This window comes from Microcebus murinus, chromosome 21, assembly GCF_040939455.1.
Source record: "Microcebus murinus isolate Inina chromosome 21, M.murinus_Inina_mat1.0, whole genome shotgun sequence".
Lineage (NCBI taxonomy): Eukaryota > Metazoa > Chordata > Mammalia > Primates > Cheirogaleidae > Microcebus > Microcebus murinus.
In genome coordinates, this window is record NC_134124.1 from 1,726,348 (window position 1) to 1,752,851 (window position 26,504).

The following is a 26,504-nucleotide window of genomic DNA, read 5'->3' on the forward strand; positions in this document are numbered from 1 at the left end:
CCCAAACCAGGAAGACTCACGAAAGCATCCGTCACACGCAGAGTGAGCTTCAAACGTTCGCCCAGTCCCATCTCCCAGCTTTCATGCTCGGCTCACTTATACCACCCACCCCACCGCCAGCCTGGCAGGAGGGAACAAACAGAAACTCCCACCTGCAAGGGGTGGGAGAAACACCAGAGAGGAAAAGAGGGAGGACACTGTCCCTCCTGCCCAGCCTGCAGCCAGGCCTGCCGGGAGGGGCAGGCAGGCGTCTCAGTGAACGCACCGACTCCTACTTGAACGGCCACTTGTCGTTCTGCATCCAGACTGTGTTTGTCACCTGCAACAACCATGGAACTTTCTGTTACCTGAGAGTGACCAGAAAAGGCATGAGAGGCCTGAGCTTTCATCCAGGAGCAGAGAAAGGACCGTCTCCCGCCGAGCCAGTTTAAGTGGACGAAGGGAGACAAAAGCACAGTTGCTTTCGTGACTGTACCCCTCGGGGCCGACGCGCCCAGCTCATCGGTGACCCACTCGTCAGAGGCCAGAGCAGCAGCTACGGCTCCGTCTCTCAATTCTAGAGACAGACTCACCCACCCGGTCGAGGAGACTCTGGGGACGCAGAAGTTTATGTGATTGTAAAAATTACATCTTTAATAATGGACGGCTGTTAAAATAGCATCCTTTTTTTAAAAAAATAAATTAATTAAAAATACCAACACATAGAGGAGGAGGAGAAAAAAGTAAATAAATAAAGTGTCTTTCTTTTGAAAAGAAAAGCCGTGGGGTTGGTTCTACCTCTGCCTGTCCTTCCTCCATCCCGACATCTTTCCTCGAACCCAGGCCCCCAACAGGAAGTTTCCCGGAGTCACCTCTTACAAGTCCCAGAGAGACGGGGCCGCAGAATGCTCTGAGTGTCACCGGGCGGTTTCCATCCATGGATTCTCAGGTTCTGGGAGTGACCAAGGGACACCCCGGTGCCAGGCATGGAACCGGAAGTGTCACTGCGCAGAGTCCCGGGGCTGCCGAGCTTCCGACCCGACTTGCTCACGCCCGACTCAACCTCAGGGCTGCCTCGGTGGATGACGACTCCTAACGCCTCCGTTCAGTTCAGGCCCTGACACGTGCAACGGCGACAGCGGCTCGATTCCACTTGCTCGGATTGGCCCTTTTCTTCTCCAGCGTGGCAAGAGAAGTCCGTGCCTCTTGGTTTTCTTGTGGATAGGAACGTAATTTTCACGGGCTTCTAACGACCTTCGGAACCCTAAAACGCCCCCAGAAACGTCCGCGTCGTTTCAAGCCATCTCTGGATGCGACGCCAGACCAGGAAGGAGAAGCGGATGCGGGCGGCAGATTCCGGGGAGACGGAAAGGCCCAGCCGGGAGGGTGAGGGGCTTCGGGAAGGCCCTGCCCGCGGCTCAGATCCAGGACGAGACGCCACTCTGGCAGCGTTTAGACACGACAAACGTTTTTCAAGGTGCTCACACGGAGACGCGGTCTGGGCCTTCCCAGATAAGCCTCTGTGCGATCACGTTTGCCGGATCAAACCGCGGGATTCCCTCCGGGTCTCTAATTTCTCAGTGCCAGGGCAGGGGTGGCATTGCCACCCGGGGTGCCAGCGTCTCAGCGTGAGACCTGCTGTCTGTCACTCGCATGCTCACCCACCTGGCTGTTAACTTTCTCTCGAGCCGCTGAGGAAAAACCCTCCTGGTTTCGGACTCTGCGTTTTGGCTGCGGCCGGTGTTGCTGGGCAGAGTCCCCCGGCTACTGTCCGGAAAGGCGTTTTGCCGGGTGAAGATCTGCCCTGGTCTGGTTGGACGGTGGCACCGAGTGGGAGCAGCCGTGGGTGGCGCCGAGCTCCAGGTCTCCCTGCAGGGGCGGGAGTGGGGTCTGGGGACAGTGCCGGGGCTCCTCTGGCCGCCTGTCTCTGCCTGTGCACAGCCGAAGGTGAGGTGCGACAGATGATAGTGACCGAAATGCTCCGGAAGTTTGATGACGCAGACAGAGAGCTCATCTTCCTGCTAAAGCCGCCCAAATCTTCTTTAGGGTCAAGTCTTACTTTTATCAATGCCATACCCATCAGATTTTTAAAAAATAAGAGTTGAGGGCTAGTAAGAATGGAAATAACAACTGCCACAGCAGCTCCACACTGCGCTGGGCGTTTCATACACGGTAGCTCAGTTACTTCTCAAAACAACCCTCTGCAATAGGCATTAAACGTACTCATTTACTACCAAGGAAACCCAGTCTTAAGAGAGGCTAACATTTCACACCACAGGGGTGCTGACATGTGGGGGTTTTTTGTTTTGTTTTGTTTTTGAGACAGAGTCTTACTCTGTTGCCTGCGCTAGAGTGCCGTGGCGTCAGCCTAGCTCACAGCAACCTCGAACTCCTGGGCTCAAGCAGTCCTCCTGCCTCAGCCTCCTGAGTAGCTGGGACTACAGGCATGCGCCACCATGCCCGGCTAATTTTTTATATATATATTTATATATATATATTTATATAAATATATATAAATTATTTTATATATATATTTTAGTTATCCAGCTATTTCCTTTCTATTTTTTTTTTTTTAACAGAGACGGCATCTGGCCCTTGCTCAGGCTGGTCTTCAACTCCTGAGCTCAAACGATCCACCCCCCTCAGCCTCCCAGAGTGCTGGGATTACAGGTGTGAGCCACCGTGCCTGGCAGGAAACGCAGTTTTGAGAGAGCCTAACTCATTCGCAGCTGCGCAGCAGGGGTGCTGAGATGTGGTTTTATGCTCTGATCACACAGGTCTTGAACCAAATGGCACAAAGCAAATAGGTCGTGGTGAGCATCTCCCCACCTCTGCGCAGCCATGGCTCGGGGCTCACGGGCTAAACGGCCGCAGATGCCTGGGCTCTCGAGGCCCCCTCAGATAGAACAGAAAGGAGGCCCCAGTTCCAGAGGCCCCCACTTCTTCCGCCTCTCCACCCCGCCGCCATGTCGGAACCGATCCGAGAGCTCCTCGCACTGAGACCCTTCCGTACGACTCCACACGCAGGGCCTCCGGCTCCTTCCGTCCCTCTCCTCCCCGCCTCCCAGGCTGACTCCGGTCCTTCACCGCAGCCACTGCGCTGCCGAGCGCTCCAGCACCGGGGCTTCCTGTGGAGCTGCCCGCCCTGCAAACCCCACGCGCCGGCCGAGGCCGCTCCCCACCCCCCAAGGCCTCCGGTCCCAGAGGGGCTTCCCGCACAGAAACCGCCACTCTCGCCCCCAGACTCCTCTCACCCCCAGCCAGGACCCCGACTCCCGCTACACGGAGGAGGCAGAAGCCGTCAGAGGACGCCCACATCTTCCTGGCCTTCCGGAATCCTCTCTTCCTCCCTTCCTTCCTGGCCGGGCTGTCTCCTTCCTGGTGCTTCGCTGAGGGTGATTTTGACATGAACAACCAACCCCAAACCGCCCCATCCCCCACGGCCGGTGGGGACGAATCGGCTCTCACCTTCGCCCGGGGCGCCGCGGCCTGGCCGGGCTCGGAAGCTCTAGCTTATTCTGAGACCCTCCACGGGCCTTCCCGCCACGCGCCACCGGGGAATCTTCCCAGAGCGACGCCATCACAACCACGGGCCAAACACCAGGTTTAGACCACGTTTCCGTCTTTCCCGCCGAAAGGACACGTGGCCCCGGGTGAGGCTGGGAGCCGGACGGGCGCTCTGGGCTCACGCTCACGAGCAGGGAAAGCCGTGTCGGAGAGAGGAGGAACACGGGAGGTTCCGGCCGGGAGCTGCCCACCGCTCCAGCCGTGTGGCACCAGCCTCACCCTGGGAGAGGGGCCCAGGACACGGAACGACAGTCTGTTCTCTTCACACGTTCTGCCTCCACCTCGCGGAGCCGGAGCAGGACGGCTCAGCTTTCCTTCTCGAATCCCTGTCGGGAAAAGCACCGGGCGTGGCATCGCCCCCCCACCCCCCCGCCCCCCAGCCGGGCAGCAGCTGGTTTCTGCGTCGTCAAGTTCCATTCCCTGATCCGGGCGGTGGGGTCTGTGATGAGGTGACTTGCCAGGAAGGCAGGGGCCCAGAGATGGGGCCACAGCAGTGACCTGCTCCCCAGAGCCACGTCACCGCAAGTTTGCATTGTGAGACTTGTGACAAAAAAACCATCGGAAGGTTGTTTAAGAACAAAGTAAACCTGAAGAGTTTTCTTTTTTTTGAGGCAGAGTCTTACTTGGTCACGTGGACTAGAGTGCGTGGCATCATCGTGGCTCACTGCAGCTTCCAACTCTTGGGCTCAAGCGATCCTCCTGCCTCGGCTTCCTGAGAAGCTGAGACTACAGGCACGCGCCACCATGCCCGGATAATTTTTCTACTTTTTGTGGAGACGGCATCTCACCCTTGCTCAGCCTGGTCTCAAACTCCTGGCCTCAAGGGATCCTCCCACCTCAGCCTCCCAAAGTGCTGGGATTACAGGCGTGAGCCACCGGGCCCAGCGAAGGGCACTTGTGAATTCCGGGCTAGCTCGGGGTGTCAGCTCCTGCGGAGGGAGGCTGAGCCGTTTCTCTTCCGACAGCTTTTTGCAGAGTATGGTGGAAATCCTCAGACCCGTGTGAGTTGGCAGCAAAAATCCACTTCGGTTCAATAACGCCACGTGTGTCACGAGCCGCTGATGTGGATGATCCCGCCGTGGGGCAGGTCAGAGGTCTGCCAGGTGCCCTGGGAGAGGCTGCATCTGTGGGTGGCGCGGAGAGCCCCGGCCACTGCCCACGAGACCACCATCACGGCGGCCAGTCCCCGGACTGGAAGAAGGAGGCTGGAGACGCCTTGCCCGTCCAGGGCGAGGCACGTGGCCTCCCGGGTCATCAGACGAGATGCAAAGGCAGGAACGGGGCTGGAGCCCCGGGCTGGAGCCCCGGGCTGGAGCTCGGAGAACCGGGCGCAGGTCTTCCTGCCTCCACAGGCTGGTGGTGACCCGCCCGCCTCACGGCTGTGCTGAGGCCCAGCGGTGCAGGGAGAGGCTGAGTGCCGTAGGCTGAAGAGAGCTGTGTCTGTGCCGCGGTCTTCATGTGTATGACGCCTCCCCCAGGAAGCCCTCCTTGACTGTTCTACCTCTACCAATGCACATGCTCCTCTGTCAGGGCCAGGCATGAAGCGTGTCATCTCTGCTGTGCCTTCTGCCTGACAGCCTTGCCCACAGCACACCGGCCTGCAGAGCATCAGGCTGCCCTTTCACATCAATACCACCCATCCTCTACATGGCTCCCTTTTAGAGACAGGGTCTCATTCTGTTGCCCAGGCTGGAGTGCAGTGCTATGATCACTGCAGCCTCAAACTCCTGGGCTCGAGCAATCCTCCTGCCTTAGCCTCCGAGGTAGCTGGGACTATAGGCATGAGCCACCATACCTCGCTACGGATATATATATATATATATATTTTTTTTTAGAGATAGAGTCTTGATATGTTGCCCAGGCTGGTCTTGAACTCCTGGCCCCAAGTGCTCCTATTTCCTCAGCCTCCCAAAGTGCTGGAATTTTAGGTGTGAGCCAGCCTGCCGAGCCATCTCCTTGCAACCTTTAACCACCCTCCTCAGAGATGAGAACCTGAAAACCGTGGCGGCAGGCAGGCTAAGGGACTGGCTCGTGGTCCCCCAGCAGGTGGTGGCGATGGGCTCACGCCCAGGCTCCCAGACGCCAGACCCCGCACTCCTGCCCCAGCCCCCGACACAAAGGCCAGGCAGGGGTGGAAAGTGGAGGAGCGAGCTATTTCCCACAGAGAAATGGCCCCAGGGAGGAGAGCCCCTCCTCCAGCACGTGACCCAGTGCCAGCTCTGTCCCCGCCGTGCTTCCCGGGGCTGGGAACTGGGGCCGCAGGAGGGACCCAGGGTCTGGCACCAGGCACAGGACAAGGCTCGGCCTGTGTCTCAGAGGGCGTCAGAGACTCCTGCAGTCCCTGGCCGGCTGCCGGGGTGGGTGCAGGTGGCCACGGCTGGTGCTCTGGTGCCTCAGCTTACCTGTCGTGCCGCTCGTGAAGCACACGATGGAGAGGTCTTCTGGCTGCGGGGGCTGTGAGGGGAGAAGAGAAGTGTGCTGGGGAGACCCAGTGCAGCAGCCAGGGCCTGCAACGCCTGGGCCCCACCGCCAGCCAGCCCCACGCGTGTGCTGTGTGTGGGTGTGAGCGTGTGTCACGCATGTGTGCGTGTGTCAGGTGCTGTCAGGCATGTGTGCATGGGTCAACCACATGTGCATCTGTCAGGCACGTGTGAGCATGTGTAAGGCATGTGTGTCAGGCACGTGTGTGTGTATGTGTGTGTGTGTGTGTCAGGCATGTGTGCAGGCCCCTGCGTGCGACACTCAGCAAGGTGGGCAGACAGGCTCCCAGGGACAGGGAAAAGCAGGTGAGGAAATCACCTGGGGTGTTGGCACCCATCTGTCCCCTGACCCCACACTGGTCCTGCAGCTGCCCACCACGCGAGCAGAAGTCCCCTAGGTGGGCTTGGGCTGCGGTGGCCACGTCTGGGCCTCTCCCAAAGATCTCACCTTTCCAGTGGGTGTGGCCTGGGTCCCTCCCCCTCCCATTGTCTCCCACATGTCGGGGTTGGGCTCAGGGACGCGACATGCGGCTCAGGCGCTGAGCAGCCCAAGTGTCACCAGGACGGCCCTGCCTCGGCCCTGCCCTGGCTCTGGGCACACAGGCCTGGGGTCAGGAGGAGCAGCTCGCAAGTCTGCCTGAACTTGGAAGACAGTGACACTGACTTGAATGGAAAGGCAGGAAGGTTCCCCAGTGACGTGGGGCGGGCGTTCCGGGAGAGGAACGGGCCGGGCACAGGCACAGGGCACAGGGACGAGGGCCTGGGCCCGGACCAGCTCTCCGGGGCGGGGCCTGGCACATGGGACGTGGGCAAACACCAGGGTCTGCCTGTGACGGCTTGGGCAGCAGGGGCCACCTGCTTGGGCCTGTGCGTGGGGACACTCCCCGGGTGGCGAAAGGAAGGACAGGACCAGCTGGAGGCCAGACGCTTGGTCAGAAGGCGGGAAACCTCCACGCGACCCATGCCAGGGGCCGCTCCCCGCACTGCGGCTCAGCTCAGGCAGCACCACGTGGGGTGACACAGGGAGAAGGCCACGAGGACAGCAGGTGTGTGAGGCCATGTGGCCCAGGGTCCATTCCTGGCTCTGCTGCTGCTCTGTCCCGGCCGCCCCTGGGGAGTGCAGCCCGCTGGAAGGGAAGGAACCAGACTCCCAGGGAAAGGCTACCGGGCAGCCAGGGGTGGCTGGGACCAGCTGCCCGCCTTTCTCTCCCCAAACACCTGAGTCCCTTCCAGACCCTTCCCCGGCCTCAACCACAGAGGTCCCAGACACCCAGGTGAGGTGGTGCGTCCTGCCGTGTTCACAGGAGCTGCTCATGAGCACGCAGGTGCGTGTCTGGCCACCACGCTGAGCCCTGCACATGCCTCGCTCAGCACGGCCCTGCGGCGGGTGAGCTTACCACGGGCACACGGCGATGCTCCTGGCCACAGTCCTGAAAGAAGAAAACGCGGGTTTTAAATGCTCACAAGTTCTCACCCATCAAAAAAAAAAAAAAATCAACATAAGCTCAGCACAGTGGGCGCCACGCCTGCCCCACGCCCAGAACCCAAGGTTCCCTGCGGGGACGGGGTCGCTGTGACAGACGCCACTCGGTGGCCTCTCCTCGGGCGCACATTGAGACTCGTGGGAGGACGGGGGAGCCCGGAGGGCCCGGCCCACCCCTACACGGCGGACAGGGAGCCCGAGGCCCGGGGAGAGGCGAAGCATGTGCAAGGCCAGCGCTGAGACGGCATGGCGGTGTGTGGCGGGCTGGGCCCACAGCATGTCCGGGCACGCGCCCAGGACAAGGTGGCCGCGTCGACTGGACTTTCAGACCAGCAGTCGGTGCTGGGGCAGGTGGGCAGCCCAGGCGTGGCTGCCAGAGCATGGCGGGGCGAGAGCTCGGGCGTCGAGAGCTCCCTGCAGGCAGATGGGGAGGGAGGATCAGGGCTGGGACCCAGCATGGCACGGTGCGGGCAGCTGCCACCGTGCGGGGCCTGAGGCCCTGTGAGCGCCAGGGTGTCCTGCGTCACCCAGCCAGCCACGAGCTGCCACCAGCCCAACGTCTCTGGGGAGGCCGTGCACAGAAAGGTCAGTGCTGCTGGCCACGGGGGTCCGGCCACATGTGCAAGAACCTCGCCGAGATTCCCAGACCTCGTGGCTGCAGTCCTGGGCACGGACCAGCCGGCGCCGGCTGGAAGCGAGGATGCCCCGGGGCGGGGGAGGGCTGGCCCCACCGCGCACCTGCTCACGGCTCCTGGTGCAGCCTGTCTCCCAGGGAGTGCCGTGGCCACCGACACACCACCCACCGCCAGCCCCCCCACCCACCGCCAGCCCCCGCCACACACCGCCAGCCCTGCCAAGCCTGCCCTGCCAGACCCTGATCCGCCCCAAGGGCCCACACCCCCCCAGAGCACAAGAGGGGCAGATAACCGGCAGCCCCGGCGCGGCGGCTCAACGCAGACCCTCACCTCCACGGCCTGCATGGACTTGAGGGCCACCCCGCACTGCCGCCCTCGCTCCCTCAGGGCCTCCTCGAAGGGCTCCATGAGCACGATCAGCTTGAGGCCGGGCGTCTCCTTCCTCTCCACGTGCTCCAGCAGCAGCGCGGCCTTCTGCGGCCTGTCCACGACCACGGTGCTGATGTCCGCTGCGGGCACCGGGGAGGGTCAGGCCGTGTGGGCACCAGGGAGGGTCGGGCCGTTCGGGGCACCGGGGAGGGGCGGGCCATGTGGGCGGGGGGGGGGGGGTTGTTGGGCCGTGCGCACAGGCTGCGACCCGGAGCTGCACGTGGCACCGCGGGCTGCGTGTCCCACAGTGTGTGTAAACACGTAAGATGGGTCAGGGCTGCCATGCACCGAGTCCAGAGGAATGTGCCGGGGCCCCGGGCAGGACCGAGGCCGGGAGACCTCCTGGGGCAGACCCTGGGCTCCCCTCTGCCCCAGGCTCTGCCCATCATCCCAGGTCCCCGGGAGACACTCCCCGCCCCCGAGTCTGCGCCGAGCTGTGTGACCTCAGGGTCGCTGCTGCTCGAGGCTCCTCTGGGCCGCCCCGCCCGGGGAAGGCGCCTTCGGGCGGAGTCTGTGACTCAGGAACTGGCTCGTGGCCAACGTGTGGCCCCAGCGTGTTCTGAGACCAGAAGCCAAGGGCCTCTGACGGGTGTCAGACGCCTGGGCCAGGGCTGGGGAGGCTACCGTGGCGGGAGCGGGCGGCCGGGGCTGGGGGTGGCCACAGTGGCGGGAGCGGGTGGCTGGGCTCACCGGTGTTGATGATGTAGCGGATGGCGCCCGGGCCCAGCGTGTCGTAGAGCGGGACCACCACCATGGAGTACGTGTAGCAGGCCAGCTCCGCGATGATCCACTGCGGAGACACACGGGCCAGGGTGTTCAGGGTGCAGGCGGGGACAGAAAGAACATTACAGGGGACAGAAAGGACACTAGAGGATCCCTGCTCTAACCCCATGCCTGACCCTCCCCGCGTCGCAGGACCCCACAGGCTGGCGGGATGCCCTGCTCACCCCTAGCATTGCAGACCACGCCCGCCCCAGGGACCTGGCGCCTCCCAGCCCACCCCAGGGCCGCGTGGCCCCTTCCCAGGGCCTGCCTTCCCTGGGTTTCCCGGGCAGCTGTTTGCGGGCCAGGTGGGTGTGGGCAGAGCCAGGCAGGGTGTTCCCTCGTGACGAGAGGCGGAGTCGGGGGCAGGGAGGTGGCAGGGCCCAGGCATCTCCACTTTTCCTCCTGTCCCCGGTCCCACAAGCAGTGGGAGCAGGCCTGTTCTGGGACCTGACCCCGCTCCCCCAGCACCTCCAAAACCTGCAGGACAGACGCTCACCTCTGGCCGGTTCTGTGCGAAAACGCCGATGAACTGGTCTGTGCAGGCTCTGCAGTTGTGCTGGAGGAGCCCGGACCCCAGGAACTCGGCCCTGTCAGCCACCTGCACACAGACGTGGGGGTGGCAGGAGGGCGAGGGCCCTATGGCAGGGGAGGGAGGCCCCCAGGCGGGCCCTACGGCTGTGAGAGCCCCTGCCCCCCCGACGCCCTGCCCAGGCACCCGAGAGCCCCTCAAGGACGCAGCCAGCAGCTCGGCAGAAGGGCCGGGCAGGTGAAGGACGACCTCTGAGACCCAGCAAGGCATTCACCACCCACGCACCTCCCCCGGCCCGAGTGCCAGGTCCATGTAGGGGACAGATGGGGCCTATCCCCTGTCACTCACCTCCTGGTAGGACAGCCACTGGTACGGCTGCTTGGGCTTCCTGAAGCCAAGACAGGGCCCGTTCCCTGCAGAGAGACAGGTATGGGCAGGGCGGGCGAGCCGCCCCACCTGCCCATCAGGACCTGGGGTCGGCCGTGCTGTGGGGCCGTGGCCGAGGGGACTGCTCCCTGGGGCCTGTCTGAGCTGCTGGAGACCAACAGGGCGTGACGCACACGGTGCGGCATCTCCCTGGGGTCAGGGAGGTCAGCGATGGGAGATGGTGGATGCCCAGTCCCCGCCAGGACTGTGTGATGGTCCGCACCACAGACCCAAAGGACCTGGCGGCCACTGGGAGGGGGTGGCAGCTGCCACCTCTCTGTGGCCACCTCCCTTTGCCTCTCCCCGGGGACACCCAGACAGCACAGAGGCCCAGGCTCGGAGCCGCGGCCTGGCAGCTCCAAGCTCGCCAGGGCTGCAGAGCAGGAGCCGGGAGGTGGCGAGGGCAGGGACAGAGTGGGGTCAGCCTGTGGCCACGTGACACAGCTGCGTCTCCGGCTGGCGGGAGGTGGCGAGGGCAGGGATAGAGTGGGGTCCGCCCTGTGGCCACGTGACACAGCTGTGTCTCTGGCTGGCGGGAGGAGGCGAGGGCAGGGACGGTGGGGTCGGCCCTGTGGCCACATGACACAGCTGCGTCTCCGGCTGGCGGGAGGTGGCGAGGGCAAGGACAGAGTAGGGTCCGCCCTGTGGCCACGTGACACAGCTGTGTCTCCGGCTGGCGGGAGGAGGTGAGGGCAGGGACAGTGGGGTCGGCCCTGTGGCCACACAACGCAGCTGCATCTCCCGCTGGCGGGAGGAGGCGAGGGCAGGGACGGTGGGGTCGGCCCTGTGGCCACGCGACGCAGCTGCGTCTCCGGCTAGCGGGAGGAGGCGAGGGCAGGGACAGAGTGGGGTCGGCTCTGTGGCCACGTGACGCAGCTGTGTCTCCGGCTGGCGGGAGGAGGTGAGGGCAGGGCCGGTGGGGTTGGCCCTGTGGCCACGTGAGACAGCTGCCTCTCTGGTTGGCAGGAGGAGGCCAAGGGCAGGGACAGAGTGGGGTCAGCCCTGTGGCCACGTGACGCAGCTGCGTCTCCGGCTGGCGGGAGGAGGCGAGGGCAGGGACAGAGTGGGGTCGGCCCTGTGGCCACGCGACACAGCTGTGTCTCTGGTTGGCAGGAGGAGGTGAGGGCAGGGACAGAGTGGGGTCAGCCTGTGGCCACGTGACACAGCTGTGTCTCTGGCTGGCAGGAGGAGGCGAGGGCAGGGACGGTGGGGTCGGCCTTGTGGCCACGAGACACAGCTGCGTCTCTGGCTGGCGGGAGGAGGCGAGGGCAGGGACGATGGGGTCGGCCCTGTGGCCACACGACACAGCTGTGTCTCTGGCTGGCAGGAGGAGGTGAGGGCAGGGACGGTGGGGTCGGCCCTGTGGCCACGTGACACAGCTGTGTCTCTGGTTGGCGGGAGGAGGCAAGGGCAGGGACAGAGTGGGGTCAGCCCTGTGGCCACGCGACGCAGCTGCGTCTCCGGCTGGCGGGAGGAGGCGAGGGTAGCTTCTGTCCTCGGCCCCCAGGCCTGCCACCTCGCCCTGGTGTTGTCTTGCCACCACCCTGTACCCACGCACCCCAGCATGGCCCCTCACACGCAGCCCTGCTCACCCGAGATGCTGAGCCCGCGGCGGAACACCTGGTACATGGTCCGAGCGTCGTCGTAGTAGTGGGTGAGCAGCTGGGGGCTGCTGGCGATCACAGACCGCCGGGCCCCGTGGCCGTCCTGCAAGCCGAGCACAGGCCAGAGCTGCTCAGGCCTCGGGGCTGCGCGGGGGTCCGGCACGCTCGGGCCGTGGCGGGCTGGACGTGAGGCCCGTGCTCACGGTCGCGGCTGGGACATGCTCTGCATGCACGTGTGCGCTTGGGTGTGCACCCCTGGCCGCACACAGGCGACCTGTGTGTGTCCACACTCAACACGCTGGCTCATGCACATGAGTCCAGTACACCCATGTCCCACACATACACGCGACACACACAGCATTCACACACCAGGTCTAGTACACCCGTGTCTGACACATACATGACATAGCATTTACACACCAGGTCCAGTACACCCGTGTCTGACACATACATGACATAGCATTTACACACCAGGTCTAGTACACCCGTGTCTGACACATACATGACACACACAGCATTCACACACCAGGTCCAGTACACCCGTGTCTGACACATACATGACACACACAGCATTCACACACCAGGTCCAGTACACCCGCGTCTGACACATACATGACACACACAGCATTCACACACCAGGTCCAGTACACCCGTGTCTGACACATACATGACACACACAGCATTCACACACCAGGTCCAGTACACCCATGTCTGACACATACATGACACACACAGCATTCACACACCAGGTCCAGTACACCCATGTGCCCCCCACACACATACATGACATAGTATTTACACACCAGGTCCAGTACACCCGTGTCTGACACATACATGACACACACAGCATTCACACACCAGGTCCAGTACACCCGTGTCCCCCCCCACACACATACATGACACACACAGCATTCACACACCAGGTCCAGTACACCCATGTCCCCCCCACACACATACATGACACACACAGCATTCACACACCAGGTCCAGTACACCCGTGTCTGACACATACATGACACACACAGCATTCATACACCAGGTCCAGTACACCCATGTCTGACACATACATGACACACACAGCATTCACACACCAGGTCCAGTACACCCATGTCTGACACATACATGACACACACAGCATTCACACACCAGGTCCAGTACACCCATGTCCCCCCCACACACATACATGACACACACAGCATTCACACACCAGGTCCAGTACACCCGTGTCTGACACATACATGACACACACAGCATTCATACACCAGGTCCAGTACACCCATGTCCCCCCCCCACACATACATGACACACACAGCATTCACATACCAGGTCCAATACACCCATGTGCCCCCCCCACACATACATGACATAGCATTTACACACCAGGTCCAGTACACCCATGTCCCCCACACACACATACATGACACACACAGCATTCACACACCAGGTCCAGTACACCCGTGTCTGACACATACATGACACACACAGCATTCACACACCAGGTCCAGTACACCCGTGTCTGACACATACATGACACACACAGCATTCATACACCAGGTCCAGTACACCCGTGTCTGACACATACATGACACACACAGCATTCACACACCAGGTCCAGTACACCCGTGTCTGACACATACATGACACACACAGCATTCATACACCAGGTCCAGTACACCCGTGTCTGACACATACATGACACACACAGCATTCACACACCAGGTCCAGTACACCCGTGTCTGACACATACATGACACACACAGCATTCATACACCAGGTCCAGTACACCCATGTCCCCCCCACACACATAGATGACACACACAGCATTCACACACCAGGTCAGACTCATAAAATGTCCCTCGTCTGCAGCCACTGCCCCTACAAACCCGCGATTCCCCACAGCACAGCGGGGGTGCTTATGGAGTCGGGGTGCCCCCCGGCACCGAGATCAACCTGCCCAGGTGTCCCCACACCACTACCTGCGGCCCTTCCCCAGGGTGAGGATCATCCGGGTGTGGACCCAGCCAGGGAGGCTGCCAGCCACCCTCTCACAATAGCGAGTTAGTCTGGGGACTGTGCTGAAGGCACTTTCCCAGTAGCAGAGGCCCGGGAGGCTGCGCAGGGAGGACGGGCGGGACCGTGTCGCCGTGGGGCGGGGCTGGGCTGGGGGAGGGCGGTGAGCTCTGGCCTGCGGGGGTGCGACACAGAGCAGGGAGGCCGCAGACCCCCCTGCGCCTGGGCAAGGAGAGGAGCCAGGCTGCTGCTCCCGCCTCCTCCCTGCACCCGGCCACCCCTCCCCGATCCCCAAACCCGGAGCTCCCAGTCCCAGAGCTCCGCCCGTCTCAGGCACTGCCTGGGCTCAGAGCACACCGCAGCCTCCCGGAACACCGGGTCTGAGGAGACGTGAGGGCCCAACGCAGACACCCAAACCCAAACCACGGCCAGCTCTCACTGCTCGGGAGTGGACGGTCCCGTCTGGCCAGCGCTTCCGGGCACCAGGCCCACGTGGGACCTGCGCGGGGAGCTGGGGCACACGTGGTCAGACCCAGTTAGCACCAGGGTGACAGGTGTGACCCAGCCAGAGACTCTCCCAGGGATGAAGGAGGCTCAAGTGGGCATGTGTCTGAGAGTGGCTACCGAGCTGGGTTTTGAAGGATGCGTAGGAGTTTGCCAGGCAGGATGAGCAGGGAATGGCAGTCTCGGCACAGGCAACGGCAGGTGCAAATGCCCGGGGGCGGGAGGCACAGGTGCGTTTGGGGAGCTCTAGACGGGGATGGTGGGAGAGGAGGCCACAGAGGCTAAGGATCGAGGCAAGGAGTCTGGGCTTCAGGCTGAAGGCAGTGGGGAGCCAGGGGCGGATTTCAAGCCAGGAGAAGTGACATGATCTGAGCCATTTCTCAGCACATGGGGCCGGCCCTGCGTGGTGTGGGTCCCCCTGCTTGTTTCACCTCGTTTCCCGCCACCCCTCCCTTGCCTGACGCCGCTCTGGCTTCTGCGCTGTGGAGGTGGAGACGCGGAGGGCCCGTGTCCCCAGGGAGGGATCCCTCGCCCCATCCCCTGCCTCTGTCCCCACAGCCAGACCCCCAGGTGCCTCGCTTGGCGGTCTCCCCACAGGGAGCCAGGGCCACGCCCCGCCGTCCCTGCCCCTCCCAGACCACGGTCACTGGCGCCACCCCATCCAGATGCCGGCTGTCGTCCCCTCACGCGGCCGCCTTCCACAGCAGATCGGCCGCGTCTCTCCCTAACGCAAACCTGAAACAGACCCTCGCTGCCCACCCTGGGCGTCCCCCTGCCCAGTTCGGGGGCTCTGTCCTCGCTGAGCCCCCCAGATGAGTCTGAACCACGAACTCGGCCAAACACGGCTATTCTCAGTGGCTTCCCTGCTCCATCTCACCAAACCCTCAGCTCACCTCGGGAGGCAGGCGCCTCCTTTTTGTTTCCCACATTACAACCGGAGGAACTGAGGCTCAGAGAGGAGAGACGCTGCCTAGGGCCACGGAGCTCACCGAGGCACGGCCGAGCTTCTGTGTGTCACTGCCAGCCACCGAGGCAGCCTCAGCGCCACCTGGCCAGCCCCTCTCCTGCCCTCCCCACCTCAGGCAGCCCACGAGAGTCGCCTTTTCCCAAAGCCACCAGGTGCCTGACACACCAGCACCCTCCCCGACGGGCGGAACAGCGCCGTGCCGTGGCCGCCAAGGACAAGACGCAAGGTGCACCACAGAGCTGCCTGACGCTGCGGTGGACGGGGGAGGTGGGTGCGTGTCTAGACATTCGCTCATGTCTGGGACGGAACGATTAACACAGGTTCCCTCCAGGGAGGAAAACTGGGAGACCAGGGGAAGAAGGCAGAAGCTTTTCAGTATATGCCCTTGGTTTCTTTTGAACTGTACAAACACGTTATCTATTCAAAATGAACAGAATGAAAGTTTAAGAAAAAAAATAAAATAAAGAAATTTTTAAAAAGGCAAAGTAAATTCCCTAGGCTTATTAAAAAACACACCTCCAAGCCTGGAATACCCTGCCTACTGGGCAGCACTACCTTCTTCCCCGCAGGGGCTGCACCTGTGAGTCCGGGAGCTCTGGGAGGACAGGGCCGGGGGCCGGGGGCCGGGGTGGGCTCGGCTCTGGGTCCCGGCCCCAGAGCAGGACAGGGCACGGGGAGACTTTGGAGGGGAGTTTGTCCGGCAGCCCCTTGAGAACCTGCTTGGGCTTCCTGCTGGGGCGCCAGTGAGCCAAGGCCCCTGCTCAAGAAGTGGGCAGCCCGAGGCCCAGCTCGAGGCCCGGGTCAGGCAGCTCCGGGGAGAGGCAGGAAGAGCCCCAGGTTGGCTGCTGGGGAAACAGAGCGTCTCTGGGCCATCCGAGGTCAAAGGGGCCACGAGTCGGCTGCTGCCCCGCGCTGCCGCCAGTCCTCTGCCTGGCCCCTCCCGCCGCCGAGCCGGCCGCACCCCGCTCACCTCCAGCTCCTCCGACTGCATCAGGAGGTCGCAGGGCGGCTGCAGGGCCTTCGGCCGGTGCGTGAACCAGTAGGCGAGCAAGGCGGCCAGCGCGCCCACGCTCACGAGGGTGGTGGCCGACAGGCTGCGGAAAAACTGGCCCAAGTCGCCCAGCTCGGGCAGCCGCAGGATCCTCAGGATCTCCTGGGTCTGCATCTTCTCCAGCAGCGAGAGGACTAGCTCTGTGGGAACAAGAGGCAGGTGAGGGCACAGCGCTGACAGGCGGCCGGGGGCTCCTGGACCCCGGGGGTGCACTGAGCCGCCCGGCAGGCCCGGGCCGGTTGGGGGCGCAGCGTCCCGGTGCAACACCAGCACGGCACATGCCAGCAGCTGGCCACCTGGAAGGGCCTTTCCCAGGGAGAGGCCGGAGCAGGCACAGCTGGCAGTCACACGTCTGGCCCAGTTTTCCCAGAATCGCAGGCTCAGGCCCCGGGCCACGGCTGACAGCTGCTCCCCTAGTTTCCAGGAGCCCGAGCCCCGGTGGCCGCGGCAGTGGAGCCTCCTGGGCCGGGGGCCTGTGTGCTCTGCTCTCCACGCACGCTGCGCGTCTCTGCTCCTGGGTGTGGAGGAGAGGGGGGCCACGTGCCAGGACGAGCGGGTGGAGCAGTGCGGCCCCCGACCCCAAGCTCCAACCCCAGTCCCTGACGCTGAGAGAGAGAGAGGAGGGGCCGGGTGGAGCCCAGGGACCAGCCCGGACAGGCCCCTCCAGGCCTGGCAAGCGAAGTCACATCCCTCTGACCGTACAGGCACCAGGGCCGCGCACTGCGGCACACCGAGTGCCGCGGCGCAGCCGGCCCCCACGGACCAGGCCCTGCGCCGTCCCTGGCCCCTCCAGCCAGCGTCCAGAGAGAGCGGGGAGGGCGGCCGAGGGGCGCAGGTGTCACACTGGACGGAAGAGGAAGAAACCGAGGCTCAGAGAGGAAGGGCTCAGCAAGGCGCCACGTGCACTGCCAGGGAACCAGCGTCTCCGGTGACGTCACTGGTGGTGACCAGGGTGCCGCCCTCACCTGCTGCAGCCCAGGCCTATTGGGGAGACACGGGGGGTGCCCCGGGGCAGACGGTGGGACAGCCTCTGTGAGAAGCGCTGGTGACCAACTTTGGTTTGAAGAGAGCAGCCCCTAGCGGCCTCCTGTGTCCTCCCGTGTCTTCCCGTGTCCTCCCGTGTCCTCCCGTGTCCTCCTGCCAGCTGCCTGGGGAAGAACCATTGGCAGAGCAGGCGTCCCGCCAGCTGGGCTCGGGTCTGACCACACCCAGGACTGAGGCAGCTGTCGGGGGCGGGGCGGGCGCTGGACTTGTCTGTCTGCTCGGCCCTCCTGCCGCTGCCCAGCAGGACCCAGGGCTGGAAGCCCCACAGGAAACCTCGGGTCTGCCAGCCCGTGACGGCGGGGCGGGCTCTGGCCGCCACGCACCACCCTTGGGCGCCTTCCGCAGGGGCCCTGGGCTGTTGGAAGCCCGGCTGCGGCTTCCTTTCCTGGGAAAGAAGGAGAAGCACAAGGGCGTCTGCTCTGCGGCCGCAGAGTGTGAGCCAGACAGTGCCTGGCCCCTGAGTGAGCAGGGATCTGCTGAAATCCCCGTGCACGACGTCTGTGCTAGACTATGACATCACCACGTCGAAGATGAGGCCAGAGATGCGCAAAGTCATTGCAGAGAGAGAGGGAGGAGAGAGCTCCACAATCCAAATCTCTTCTCTTTGCTTGTAAGCAACGCAAGGTTGGACACGCCCACCTCTCTGAACCTCTACCTCCCTACCTCTAAAATGGAGATGGCACCACGCAGGTGTGTGCAGCTTCCTGCATTGCACCTGGCATGCTCAGAGGACCAAGGAGACAGCAAAGGGACATGCTTGTCAGACCCAGGAGACTGCCCAGCCCAGGAAACAAAAAGGACATCAGGGGAAGCCTGGCCCAGCCTAACGCCAACACTGGACAGCAGGGGCTGGGCCCAGGCGCTGTGGTCCCACAGAGGGGTTTGTGCTCTATGAGTGGCAGCACACGCTGAGTCCTGGGAACACCCATCAATCACCCACAGGCTCTGGGTACTCACTGGGGAGCAGCGGATGGAGCCCCCAGCCAGCGGGTGGAGCATCTCCCCAAGCTCCCAGGCTGGAAATGCAGTTTTCCCAAGCTGAGTGTCATGGAGCCACCCACAGCACCAACCCACTCGTGGCATGTCGATCAAATGACAGTTGTGCATCACCAGGGTGTAGACCCAGCTCTGGACCTCAGTAAATTCACCAGGGAACACTGCTCTGGGCTGGCCTTCCTGGGACATTTACTTCCCCAAGCTGCAGATGGGGAGATCGAGTCACAGCCAGGCCTATCAGATGAAGAACTCACTGCTTAGTGGAAAGTCCAGATATATGGACCAGCTCTTGTGCTGGGCTCAGAGCAGACAGACATTTCTCTTAACAAGCTGAACTGTCTCAATGAGCTAAGATGACAAGGCCCAAGAAACCCCTGCCTGGCCCCTGAGGGCTCAGCTAGACACCCCAAGAGTTTTGGAGAAAACCCTGGAAGGACACTCACTACCACCAGCTCCTGGTCCTTGGCAGGTGCTCACAGACCCTAAGCTTTGAATATCTGTGATATTTGGTACAATACTAGAGTTTCCCAAAGTGCAGCCCAGAATGGTCAAGCCACCCATCTAGCCATCCACCCATCCATCTAGCATCCATCCATCCACCCAGCCAGCCAACCAGCCATCCATCCACCCAGCCATCCATCCATCCACCCAGCCAGCCAGCCATCCACCCAGCCAGCCAGCCATCCACCCAGCCATCCATCCATCCACCCAGCCAGCCACCCACCCAGCCATCCATCCATCCACCCACCCATCTAGCCATCCACCCATCCACCCATCCACCCACCCGGCCAGCCAGCCAGCCAGCCAGCCAGCCATCCATCCATCCACCCAGCCAGCCAGCCAGCCATCCACCCAGCCATCCATCCATCCACCCAGCCATCCATCCATCCATCCACCCAGCCAGCCATCCATCCATCCACCCAGCCATCCACCCATCCATCCAACCATTGATCCATCCAGCCATCCACCCATCCACCCATCCATCCAACCATTGATCCATCCAGCCATCCAGCCAGCCATCCACCCATTGATCGATCCATCCAGCCATCCAGCCAGCCAGCCAGCCTGAAGACCCTCATGCACCCCTGCTCTCACTGCCGCAGTGTCAGGCCTGCGCTCGGTTCACGGGGGACTGTGGGAGGAGGGGCAGTGCTGTGCTCAGACTTGGGGACCAGAGGAGGCCTCGGACTCAGCTGTGGACAGTCGGGGCAGGGCTCTGGCGGAAGTGACACTGATGCTGAGAGCAGAGGACAAAGAGGAAAGGGTGCCCCAGACAGAGGGAAGCAAACGTGCACAGGCTGGAGTCAAACAAGCGCAGGGAGCAGGCAGGGAACTGAGCATTCGGTTCAGAAAACAGATCTCGAGCCCATGAAATCTTGTACAAACATCAGGGGCACAAGTCCACGAGTCTAGCTGGCCCCTCCCGTACACTGAGCTTTCGCTGGTCTCCATGGTCTCACAGTCCCAGTGGGGGGGAAACTTCCGGAATTCCTGATGCCTGGGAAGCCCTTCCCTGCACGCTCACTGTCTGACCCTCACAGCAGCCTCCAGGGGCGAAAATAGAGACTCCGCTGAAGAAGTCACCTTCTTCCGTGAGCGAGCTACACAGTCAGCAGGCGGCAGGCCAGGACTCAACCCCGGGCTAGTCTCCACAACCATCCCCGCGTGGTGCGGCCACACCAGCGCCCCAACACCAGACCTATCCCCACGCCCGTCCTTTCCTTCATGCTGGGGCTGAGCCCACAGAAAACCAGCTCCAGCCTTGGAGAAGAGCCCAGGCCAAGGTCCCCCAGCCCAGGCGGGGGAATGCAGAGGCCACCGGACCTGCAAAGGGACCAGCCAGCAGGTCAGTCCTTTGCTGTTGCCCACCACGCACACACCATGGGGGGCTTCCTCCCGGCTTCCCACAGAACCCGCCCCGTTCTCACGGCTGGTCCTTCTCTCCCTGCTGGGGGTGACGCAGAGCAGCGAGAACGGGCTTGGCCGCCTGTCCCTCCTGGCACCCGTGTGCACAGCCGTCCCTGAGGACGTGTCTGCAGGGGCTGCCGCTCCTCCGGCCCTGGGCCGGGCCTGCTCCTCTCGCCGGGTGGGCAGCAGCCAGCGGGTCCCCCCTTCCGGGCTCACCACCCTGCTCGGACGGACGGTCAGAACCGCTCGCACTCACCCCGAGGTCCCCGTCACACCTGGGAGCCGCCCCACAGCAGGGCTGTGGGTCCAGGTCCTCCGAGGACACTGACCTCAGAGCCAGCCCAGGCCACCGGGCCCTTGGCACGGGACGGGGCGCCGCCCAGGCCCGGCAGTCTGGGCGCATCTTATTTCACGGGGCCTCAGCCCCCCTCGCCTCCACGCCTGTCCACCTGGGGAGGAGCTTGCTGGCCCCCAGGGCTCCAGCCTGGCCACCTCCTCTGTGCCCCAGGAGGCTCCTCCTGGCTGCCAGGGAGGGTGCGTGTGTGTGTCGGGGTGTTGGTAGCACCCACGGGACCCGGACGTGTTGGCGTTGCCAAGAGAGAGGCCTGTGTTTGTAAACACGCACCGGGCAGGAGGACCCAGCCCTTGGCACGAACCAGCCTCCTCTTCCTCTCCGGCCGGCACCACCCGAGTGTCTCCTCCAGCACAGGCAGGTCCAGGTGCCAGGTGGCGGCACGGGATGGGGGGCCTGGGACTCCCCCACCGCACCCTGTCCTCTGCTGACTTAGAGCCCCTGCAGGGTGGTGTCGAAGGCCACTGCAATCGGGGTGGGGGGGACCAGGAGGAAACGCACGCCGGGGAGCACGCCAGCTCCCGCCGGTGGGCAGCAGAGGCAAAGCGCAGAGCACAGTCCCCGGGGAAAGGCCCTGGGCCACGCTCGGCTCTGAGAGCCCTCTGCCAGTCCAGCCTCCTCACCCAGCACTCCAGGCCTTCACGGCGCGCTGGGCGGCTCCACCATCTCAGGACTGACCACTCCTGCCCACCCCCCCACGGCCCGTGGCCTGGGCCAGCCAGCAAGGGCAGCCCGGACTCCCACACCAGCCTCCTGGACTCCCTGCTCTGACTGTGCCAACACTGACATCAAGGTCTTTTCCTAGCCCACAGATAGGACCACGTCACGCCGCTGCTCAAAAACCTTATCTGGCTCCCTATTGCCCTAGGACCAAAGTTCAAACTCAGGCTGGTGCCGAGGCCCTCCGTGATCCTCAGGTTCTTCCCTCCCCTTGGAGTCGCCCAGCTTTCCTCGGCACCGGCCTGGGGCGGTGGTCCTTGCGGTGGGGTTCTGGGCCTCTGAGAACCTCTGAGCCTTCAGAAACAGTGGGGAAGCACAGGCCGAGCCACCCGGCCTTCAGAGGACCTCCTCGACTCCCGGCAAAGAGCTTATAAAAGAACAGCACAGCCTCTCCTAGGGCCAGGGGCCCAGCAGACCAGCTTGGGGAAGGGCCCCAAGGGGGGTTCCAGTGCTGAACTGACCTGGCACCGGGTCCTGACTCACTCTCGAAGGCCGCGTGGCCTTGGGCAAGTCAGCGGGGCTGCTCGAACAAGCCACGGGCGGAGGGCACAGTGCCAGGCTCATAGCAAGGGACACACCCGGGACAGCGGTTAGTGGAGGCAGCCACCCCACCCTGCCAGGCCGGCTGGCTCACAGACACTTGCGGACACAGACGCGTTTGCTCCCTACCTTTCCAGCGGCTCCTGGCACTGGGGAGGCCCAAGCAGGTCCCGCTAGAACCCGCCTCCCTTTATGGGGCTGCAGGGCCCAGGGACAGAGGTGGCCGCATCTTGATCCAAGCACAAAGTGGCAGGCGGAGGCCCTGCCCCGAGGCTGCCCTCCTGGGGATAGCCGGTGGCAACAGCCGCCTGCCCTGATAAGCCGGGTGGAGGCAGAGGGAGGCAGAGGCGCTGGCTCCCTGGTGGCTGTGGGAGCGCCTCTGGCTGGGGACGGGACACAGGGGCTCTGTGAGGAGCGGCCGCCCCCTCCGTGGGCACGTGGGGCGGCGCTGGCTCAGATCAGCCCAGCCGAGTGGCCCGGCCTTAACCCGCACACTGCCAGCCGAGAGCCCCGGCTCACCCCCCGCTGCCGCCCGCACCCCACCCCCATCTCCAGACTGGACCGGGGTTGCTCCCCGGTCTTTCAGGAACAAAGTCCTGGCACAGCTGCCGGGACACGGAGGGCCAGCGAGGGGCCCTCTGCTCTGTGCTGGGACCTGCAGGGAGCAGGAGCGCAGGGGTGGCGGGGGGCACTGGGGGTGCTCGGGGAGGACCGTCCCCCCAACCCCCAGCCTCTCCTGGGGGCTGCCTCTGCTCCACGCCCCCGCAAGGTCACACAAGGTCACGACCAGCCTCCTGTGGAGAAGACAGCCGCCAGGCATAGTGTCTGTAAGTCACAGATAAGACGTCTGCCCCAGAATGCTCTGGGCAGTGGGGACACCCCCGAGCAAGGGCCGGGCTCAGCAGGTGCAAGATAGCGGCTCAGCTGCCCCAAAAGACCCCAGGTGAGCACACCAGCCCCTCCCCGACGGCAGCCCTCAGGGACAGAGTTTCCGGGCCACGCTGGAGCTGGAATCCACACTGTTGGGTGCCTGTTGGAGCCAGAGCTGAACTCTGAACTCCCGCAGCAGCTCTGCAGACTGTGGCATGAGGCCCCGGGACTCCTGGAGACCCACCTGTGAGCGCTCTCCACAGGTGAGGGGCAGGGGCCAGGTGGCTGCTGCTGGAGCTTTGGCTAACAGGTGGCTGGGCACACAGCAGGCTCACGGTGACAGGTTTTAGCGGGTAAAAGACAAGTCCAGGCCACAGGACTCACCAGCCCAAGGCCCTCCCCACACCAGGTGCTTCTGGGCAACCCCGAGTCTGCCCCACTAGGCCCCCTGCTCCCCCCACATCCACCCCTGCTCCCCCTGTAAGAACGTCCCAGCCACGACCCAGTGCTCCTCGCTCCCTCCCAGGAGCTGTTTGCCTCAGTGCCTGGCGACTCTGAGCCTGCAGGCTTGCGGCACCTTCCCAGGGGCTGACAGCAGCCTCACAGCTCAGCCCGCCACGTGGGGGGCCACGGGAGTGCCTGTTGCACCCACAGCCCTCGCCTGGCCTCCCCCATCCACCCTGACTAAAACGCAGATGCCTGAGGGCTGGCCTCCCGCCCACCAAGCCCCTTCCCCTTCCTTCTTGGCGGGACTCCCACCCTCTCCAGACAGCTTCAGAGACGTATCCACACAAGACGAAATCTTCCTTCAATGCCTCTCGGGGCAGCATCTGTGCAGGACAACGAGCGCGTGGTGGGAGGCCCCGCAGGGCGCCAGGGGCACGGGGGTGAGGGAACGACTGCGCCCCAGGAAGTGCATGGCCGGACACCAGGTTAAGAGACTCACAAACTCCACCGTCCCACCTGTGTGACCCCGACTCACAGAGACGAAAACGCAGCAGCCCGCACCTGCCCGACATCCAGCCAGCCCGTCCGCAGGGAGTCGAGCTCTCTCCCCCTTTTCCTCTTGGGTGTTAATTAGACTCACAGAACCACAGAGGACTAAAGGGCAGAGACGTGGCAAAGGGCCTCCCTGACTTGGGAGTTGCCAGGTGAGGCCCACGGAGCATCCCTGCGAGACGGGGTTGCCAGGTTACGAGGTTGCTCCTTGCAGAGCCTCCTGAAAAGGCTGGCTGTGGCTCCAAGGGTTCGATTACGCCCCTTGCATGTAGAAAGGCCAGCTGTGACTGACCTCTTCCCAGAGCCACCTGTCCCCACAAGCCCTCGCTCAAGGTGAACACACCTCCCTAGCAGCCCCCCCCATCCCGCCCGTGCCTTTACCCCGTCCCTACGACAACGGCACCCCGAGCACCTCACTCACCCCAGGCCCTAGTCTGGAACCCCGGGCCCGCATTCCTGAGCACAGCCCTGAGCTCAAACAGCACTTTCAGGAACTTTAAAATGTGAATAGCCTTGAGCACAGAGGAGCAAACAGAAACACAGTGTCTTTCAAGAGCTCTGAGATAAAGGCCGTGTCCTCACCATGAATTAGGCAAGAAAAAATTCTCAGAGCCAAGAGTGACAGCAGAGGCTGAAATGGTGGAGGCACCTCTGGAAACAGGTGGATGCCCGGGACTGGCGGTGTGGACAGGCCTGGTCCTTCCACACCCAGCCCTGGGCAGCAGGCAGGACCCTAGGGACACCGCCCGTGGCCACAGCACAGGCAGGGGGACACGCCCTGGCCAGACCCCAGAGTGCAGGAAGCCAAACCCTCCGGCTGCAACACGATCCACTCCCTTCCCAGCCATGTCCCTGTCAGGACTGCCAGCGTCCCGGCTAAGGGACGGCAGCTTCAGGAAAGGGCACACGGCTGCTCGTGGCAAGGCTGCGCACTCAGAGCTCAACTGCAGGGACCTGGGGTGCAGGAAGGATGGGGAGGGACCTCCTCCACCTGCAGGCAGGCTCCTCGAGGCGTGGGGGGTCCTGCCAGGATACAGTCGGGGTCACTGAGCGGGGGTAGCAAGAGGGTTTTGCCGCTGGTCTCCTGGGGAGACCTGCTCGGGGAGAAAGGCACAAAAGACAGAACCCAAGACACACCCTCAGCCGAGGAGGCAGGTGGGATGGGGAGGAGAACCGAGCTTCAGCGGAGCGGGTTGCAAGGGTTGCAAGATCACAGGAAGGGCCGGCAGGATGCTGGGGCACCTGAGAGGGGCCCTTGCTCGGTGCCCGGGAAGGAGGCGGAGGCCTGTCTGCAGCCGGAGCCGGCGTGGCTCCTTCACCACCACTGCGGTGCCACTGGTGTCTCTTGTGGATTAGACGATGAGCAAGAAAAAAGAGCTTTGCCTATGGTTAAGGGCCACTTTCCTAGTGAATTTGGTAAACAGCTTGAATTTCTGGCAAACTCTACAAACAGCCTAATTTTCTGGCTTCTCCACACTCTGACAGAATTCCTCCTCTGAATGCCACAGGAAGAAACAAATCTGAATTTCCATCCGCTCAGCAACAGGAACCTGCCACCCCCTGAAAGGCCCCTCTGGGGAGGTGAGCTGCCTCCCGCCTGCCTGCGGATGGCCCGAGAGAGCTCACGCCTGCGAAGGGTTAAGAGCAGCCGGCCTGCCTGGGCCGGGAGCACTGGGAACTCCAGCCTCCTTCTCAAGGCCGGGAAGAAAGGGGAATATGCAAATGGCACCTCCCGAGGAGCAGGCAGGGGAGGGCCCTGCCCACTCCACAGGCCCCCATCACATGAAAGGGTTTGTGTTCCTGCCGCCAGCTCGGCTCCTGGCCAGGCTGGGGCTTGTTCTCACCAGAAAACAAAAATGTCTTTCAGACCAGAGCAAACCCAGGCCCCAGCTGGCCTAGCAAGGCTGCGGGAGGCTGTTCCCACTGACCCGTCCCCCGGATTCCCCCTTCCCACCCCCTTGAGCGGGAGCTGGGCCTCCGGGTGGACGCTGGGGCTGGCCCCTTCCAGGCTCTGAGTTTCCCCTTTCCAACAATAGTAACTGACAGCCGAGTCCGAGGTAGCAGCAAACTTCAGTGATTCTCACGGAGTTTATAGCAGACGTGGAGGAGGAAATGGGAAGAACAATGTGCCAGTGAACAGGAGGACTCCGTCCCGCGGTGTACAGACAGGACCTCTGAGGACGGAGCCGCAGTGCCTCCGCCCGTGCCCTCGCGCCGGGGTGGGGTTCGAGGTGACCCAGAGCCCAGCGCAGGAGCCACCAGCCTCGGGGACACTCCGGCACCCAGACTCCCTCAACGGAGGCAGACGACCAGACCGGACTGCAGTTCCTTCTGGACTTTCGGCAGTCGGAAGCGCCACTTGCCTGACACCCTATGGTCACCGGGAGCTGCCCGTTCACCGAGGTGCAGATCTCGAGCCCTACGGGGCGCAGCTGCTGCCCAGACGCCCGCTGACAGAGAAGTGACACGGCAAGACCCCAAGCACACACATGATCGTTTAGCCTCGAGAGAGGACCCTGAGGACAGAACCATTCAGGGGCCGATTTTGAACCAAGACGAGGGTGGCGGGTGCTCCGAGGAGGACAGAGAAAACGCCCGGCTCTGATGGTGACCCAGTGCTGTCTCCCCTCAGGTCTTTCTCCTACG

General features: G+C 63.3%; 1 protein-coding gene across 4 annotated transcripts in view; it reads right to left on the bottom strand.

Annotated features, from left to right (window-relative positions):
* ACSL6 (acyl-CoA synthetase long chain family member 6) overlaps nt 1-26,504 on the bottom strand; it is a 55,581-nt gene that overhangs the window by 23,067 nt on the left and 6,010 nt on the right. For 3 of the 4 annotated variants that reach the window (XM_075996006.1, XM_075996005.1, XM_075996008.1), the window contains exons 2-9: nt 16,349-16,569; nt 11,886-12,000; nt 10,216-10,280; nt 9,835-9,936; nt 9,264-9,363; nt 8,475-8,653; nt 7,424-7,456; nt 5,949-6,000 (exon numbers count right to left, since the gene is read on the bottom strand). In XM_075996006.1, the coding sequence (XP_075852121.1) occupies nt 5,949-6,000; nt 7,424-7,456; nt 8,475-8,653; nt 9,264-9,363; nt 9,835-9,936; nt 10,216-10,280; nt 11,886-12,000; nt 16,349-16,569 (867 nt within the window). Of the gene's footprint in view, nt 1-5,948; nt 6,001-7,423; nt 7,457-8,474; nt 8,654-9,263; nt 9,364-9,834; nt 9,937-10,215; nt 10,281-11,885; nt 12,001-16,348; nt 16,570-22,118; nt 22,361-26,504 lie in introns of those variants that run through there. The other variant, XM_075996007.1, reaches the window with a different exon arrangement.